The 6,000-nt window shown below is 45.6% G+C and overlaps 1 protein-coding gene across 6 annotated transcripts in view; it reads left to right on the forward strand.

Annotated features, from left to right (window-relative positions):
* LOC124018369 (syntaxin-binding protein 4-like) overlaps positions 1-6,000 on the forward strand; it is a 119,184-nt gene that overhangs the window by 45,142 nt on the left and 68,042 nt on the right. For all 6 annotated transcript variants that reach the window (XM_046333648.1, XM_046333649.1, XM_046333646.1 and 3 more), the window contains exons 4-5: positions 897-966; positions 1,091-1,165. In XM_046333648.1, the coding sequence (XP_046189604.1) occupies positions 897-966; positions 1,091-1,165 (145 nt within the window). The remainder of the gene's footprint in view (positions 1-896; positions 967-1,090; positions 1,166-6,000) is intronic.

Genomic DNA, 6,000 nt, shown 5'->3' on the forward strand with positions numbered 1-6,000 from the left:
CAAAGTAGTGCACTATATACAGTGGGGCAAAAAGTATTTAGTCAGCCACCAATTGTGCAAGTTCTCCCACTTAAAAAGATGAGAGAGGCCTGTAATTTTCATCATAGGTGCACTTCAACTATGACAGACAAAATGAGAAGAAGAAAAAATCCAGAAAATCACATTGTAGGATTTTTTAATGAATTTATTTGCAAATGATGATTAACTGTTTGTTCTGAGGTCAGTTCTGGTGGGATAAAGAGATAGAGACATATCACTGATTAACACGTCTCCTTCAGCGGTCAAGGAAGGTGCAGGAAGGTCCCTCTCAACAGTTTTCATCTCTTTGTTTACTCTTAGTCTATACCGTCTACAGATTGTATACTCCCCTTAAGTGCTCTTCTTACTTTCCCTTGTCTGGTAGAGACGTGATTAGTGTTCACACGATACCAGCCAATAGGGCTCTTGTTATTTAAATCAGATTTAAAATACCTGGGGCCTATTCACAGAGTCTCTCAGATTAGGAGTGCAAATCTCGGATCAGTTTAGCCTATTAGATAATATTGAATAAGACAGGTGGATACCAGATCCTAGATGAGCTCTCCCAGTCTGAGAGGCTTTGTGAACACAGGCCCTGGTTTGTTATGCTTAGATATTCCAGGTAAAAGGTGCCCCTGAACTCTGGGTCGTCTGCCCGCCACAAGACCATTACCCCGCTGAGCTATAGGTTGGGGAGCCAAAACAAGTTTTCGGGACTCTTGACTGAGGCAAGGTTACTCATCGTACAAGCGTGATTTTCACTGAACCAACCTCTCTTATACTTCATATTCTGATGAGATCATATGATGTGATTAATCCTCACCTTGATGACATCACTGTTTGACCTGTGACCTTGTGTTGACCTCTCACCTCACCAGGACACCTCCAGGCGGGAGACCAGATCTTGGAGGTGAATGGGGAGAGTTTACTAGGGGTCACCAGTGAAAGGTAGGTTCAACAATAAAACAACAACTCTCTCTTCATTGGAAAAATACCAAAAAGACCAGTGAAATTTGTGTTGATGTCGTCAAGACATTCACTTTTTTGTTTTTCTGTTATTGTTTTATAACAGAGCAGTAGACGTTCTGAGATCAGCGTCCTCCAGCAACCAAATGCGCCTTCTGATCGCCAGAGACGAGGAAGCCAGGTAGGCCCTGAGCACCGCGTCTAGATATGAGATGCACACGACCACGTATCATTGGCCACATTCTGTAGGCTTTAGTGTCAATACACTTAATCACAACTTTAGCGTCAACACAAAATTGGGTCGCTGATGTGAGGGTCTGTTATCCGCATTTGTGTCTGAAGTCTGAATTTCAGCTATCAGGTGTTTTGTGTCGGTTTGGAACTCCAATCGTGCTCCATGTCCATCTGTATCTGTATGTCCTTTATCTCTCAACTTGGCCTGCCTGTCCTCCTCCTCTTCCTCCTTCTGCTCCTCCTACTCCTTCTCCTCCTTCTCTTCCTCCTCCTCTCAAAAATGTTGATTATTAAAAAGATGCCATTTTTTAAATTATTCAAAGTAAAAATGAATAATTTTGTGGATAAACCAGATGGTTGGCAAGGCGTTGAGAGTTTCTTTGGCTATGAATAACCCTGGCAGTGGCATGGGGGACATTTTGGGAAGGGTTTTTGGGCTGGGACGCCCCAAAACATTTCAAGGATGATCAATGGGAACAGGATGCAGATGAGCAAAATTTCAAGTCTCACAGCAGAGGTTGAGACCACCAAAATAAGATATTTCAGTTTTTTACATTTTTAATACACGCAGAAATGTCTACAAACCTGTTTTCGCTTTGTTATTATGGGTTATTGTGATGTCATTATGGGGTATTGTGATGTCATTATGGGTTATTGTGATGTCATTATGGGGTATTGTGATGTCATTATGGGGTATTGTGATGTCATTGTTGGTTATTGTGTGTAGATTGATGAGGAACACACTTTTTTCCCCATCCATTTTAGAATAAGGCTGTAACGTAACAAAATGTGGAAAAAGTCAAGGGGTCTGAATTATTTCCGAATGCACTGTATATATTCATATTCTGGACATTGCTTGTTCTGATATTTCTTGGTTTCGTTCTTGAAATGTTTTAAGGATTTGTGTGTATTGTTTGGTAATGCTCGGTATTGCTGCACTGTTAGCCCTAGAAACATAAGCATCTGCAAAATAAGTGTATGTAACCAGTAACATTTGATTTGATTTGAAAGTCAGGGAAGGGAACCACATTACACAGCAAACACAGTCAAATATAACTTTTACTACGTGATGAAGTCTTGATTTGCTCTAAACAGCCAGTGGAAGGTTATATCTGTCAGAACATTAACAGAGAGAACCTGCATCCCCCACTCATCATATTCTGCCATCTGGTAGCCTATTGTTTTTAGCATTTAACATTTAGCCAGGTTGCTAATCTAACCACGATGCCATGGCAACAACCGACCGGGTGGTCAGTTTTGACATTGTGAGTCAGCATAAAACCAGGTCACACTAGCTGTCACGCATGCACGCACGCACGCACGCACGCACGCACGCACGCACGCACGCACGCACGCACGCACGCACGCACGCACGCACGCACACACACACACACACACACACACACACACACACACACACACACACACACACACACACACACACACACACACACACACACAATTAGGCAGGCTACAGAGTGTTCAAGCTACAGGCATTACATACAGTGAAGCATGCTACTGGCTACAGGCAGGAAAGCAGGCTACAGGTGGGAAAGCGGACTACATGCAGAAAAGCAGGCTACAGGCAGGAAATCAGGCTACAGACAGGAAAGCAGGTTACAGGCAGGAAATCGGGCTACTGGCAGGAAAGCAGGCTACAGGCAGGTAATCAGGCTACAGACAGGAAAGCAGGCTACAGGCAGGAAATCAGGCAGGAAATCAGGCTACAGACAGGAAAGCAGGTTACAGGCAGGAAATCGGGCTACTGGCAGGAAAGCAGGCTACAGGCAGGTAATCAGGCTACAGACAGGAAAGCAGGCTACAGGCAGGAAATCAGGCTACAGACAGGAAAGCAGGCTACAGGCAGGAAATCAGGCTACAGACAGGAAAGCAGGCTACAGGCAGGAAATCAGGCTACAGGCAGGAAAGCAGGCTACAGGCAGGAAATCAGGCTACTGGCAGGAAAGCAGGCTACAGGCAGGTAATCAGGCTACAGACAGCAGGTTACATTCAGGAAAGCAGGCTACAGGCAGGAAATCAGGCTACTCAGGAAAGCAGCTACTGGCAGGAAAGCAGGGAAATCAGGCTACTGGCAGGAAAGCAGGCTACAGGCAGGAAATCAGGCTACTGGCAGGAAAGCAGGCTACTGGCAGGAAATCAGGCTACTGGCAGGAAAGCAGGCTACTGGCAGGAAAGCAGGCTACAGGCAGGAAAGCAGGCTACATTCTACAGGCAGGAAAGCGGACTACAGGCAGGAAAGCAGTCTACAGGCAGGAAAGCGGTCTACAGACAGGAAATCAGGCTACAGACAGGAAATCAGTCTACAGGCAGGAAAGTAGGCTACTGGCAGGAAAGCAGTCTACAGGCAGGAAAGGAGGCTCAGGAGATGAGCCTGTGCTTCTCACATCATTCTATAATCTGTGTTCTGTGCCTTAACTAACCCTCAGAGCTCAACACACAGGCCAAGACAGGAGGGATGGAGAGGAGGAGACAGGAGGCATGAAGAGGAGAGGAGGAGAGGAGGAGACAGGAGGGGAAAGGAGAGGAGAGGAGGAGACAGGAGGGGAAAGGAGAGGAGAGGAGGAGACAGGAGGGGAAAGGAGAGGAGAGGAGGAGACAGGAGGGGAAGGAGAGGAGAGGAGGAGACAGGAGGGGAAGGAGAGGAGAGGAGGAGACAGGAGGGGAAAGGAGAGGAGACAGGAGGGGAAAGGAGAGGAGAGGAGAGGAGGAGACAGGAGGGGAAGGAGAGGAGAGGAGGAGACAGGAGGGGAAAGGAGAGGAGACAGGAGGGGAAAGGAGAGGAGAGGATGGAGGGATTATGCCTTTCTGTTTCTGTGCCTTCCTCTCTTCATCTCTCTCTCTCTAATCCCCCTCTCCCTCTCTCTAATTCTTTCCCCCTATTCTCCCTCGTTCTGTATCTCCTCCGTGCTATTTGGGTCCACTACGCAGTAATATTAACCTGGCTGTTAAAGCCTTAGTACCATTGATCTGTGATGAGAGGGGGTCAGAAATAGAAAGGGAATATGAAGCTAGAACCAACCTCTGTTTAACCAGGGAATCCTGTTGAAATGAACACTTACAATATAACTAAATATGAAGCTAGAACCAACCTCTATTTAACCAGGGAATCCTGTTGAAATGAACACTTACAATATAACTAAATATGAAGCTAGAACCAACCTCTATTTAACCAGGGAATCCTGTTGAAATGAACACTTACAATATAACTAAATATGAAGCTGGAACCAACCTCTATTTAACCAGGGAATCCTGTTGAAATGAACACTTACAATATAACTAAATATAGACAAAATATAGACCAACATTTAAACCCCCCAAATTGATATTTATTTACAGTAGCTCAATGGCTCCAGTTCTTCATTCCCATTAGTGAGACTCCAGACTGCTAGAGATGGTGTCTTTGGTGTTAGCCACCTTAACCACCAGTCAGTCCCGCTAGTGACATCAGATCACCACGTGACCCTATGTGACCTCTGAGGTTGTTAATCCGTCTGTCTCAGCAGCCCATGCTGATGGTGATATGAAGGAAGACACGCAGTGAGGATAAATATACCAGAGATTCAGATTGGACATTCCCCTGCAGTGAGGTTAAATATACCAGAGATTCAGACTGGACATTCCCCTGCAGTGAGGTTAAATATACCAGAGATTCAGACTGGGCATTCCCCTGCAGTGAGGTTAAATATACCAGAGATTCAGACTGGGCATTCCCCTGCAGTGAGGTTAAATATACCAGAGATTCAGACTGGGCATTCCCCTGCAGTGAGGTTAAATATACCAGAGATTCAGACTGGGCATTCCCCTGCAGTGAGGTTAAATATACCAGAGATTCAGTCTGGGCATTCCCCTGCAGTGAGGTTAAATATACCAGAGATTCAGACTGGACATTCCCCTGCAGTGAGGTTAAATATACCAGAGATTCAGACTGGACATTCCCCTGCAGTGAGGTTAAATATACCAGAGATTCAGACTGGACATTCCCCTGCAGTGAGGTTAAATATACCAGAGATTCAGACTGGACATTCCCCTGCAGTGAGGTTAAATATACCAGAGATTCAGACTGGGCATTCCCCTGCAGTGAGGTTAAATATACCAGAGATTCAGTCTGGGCATTCCCCTGCAGTGAGGTTAAATATACCAGAGATTCAGACTGGACATTCCCCTGCAGTGAGGTTAAATATACCAGAGATTCAGACTGGACATTCCCCTGCAGTGAGGTTAAATATACCAGAGATTCAGACTGGACATTCCCCTGCAGTGAGGTTAAATAAACCAGAGATTCAGACTGGACATTCCCCCGCAGTGAGGTTAAATATACCAGAGATTCAGACTGGACATTCCCTGCAGTGAGGTTAAATATACCAGAGATTCAGACTGGACATTCCCCTGCAGTGAGGTTAAATATACCAGAGATTCAGACTGGACATTCCCCTGCAGTGAGGTTAAATTCCCTGCAGTGATACCAGAGATTCAGACTGGACATTCCCCTGCAGTGAGGTTAAATATACCAGAGATTCAGACTGGACATTCCCCTGCAGTGAGGTTAAATATACCAGAGATTCAGACTGGACATTCCCCTGCAGTGAGGTTAAATATACCAGAGATTCAGACTGGACATTCCCCTGCAGTGAGGTTAAATATACCAGAGATTCAGACTGGACATTCCCCTGCAGTGAGGTTAAATATACCAGAGATTCAGACTGGACATTCCCCCCAGACTGGACCCACACACACACACAGCACACACCCACAAAGCCAACT

Source organism: Oncorhynchus gorbuscha, unplaced genomic scaffold, assembly GCF_021184085.1.
Source record: "Oncorhynchus gorbuscha isolate QuinsamMale2020 ecotype Even-year unplaced genomic scaffold, OgorEven_v1.0 Un_scaffold_489, whole genome shotgun sequence".
Taxonomy (NCBI): domain Eukaryota; kingdom Metazoa; phylum Chordata; class Actinopteri; order Salmoniformes; family Salmonidae; genus Oncorhynchus; species Oncorhynchus gorbuscha.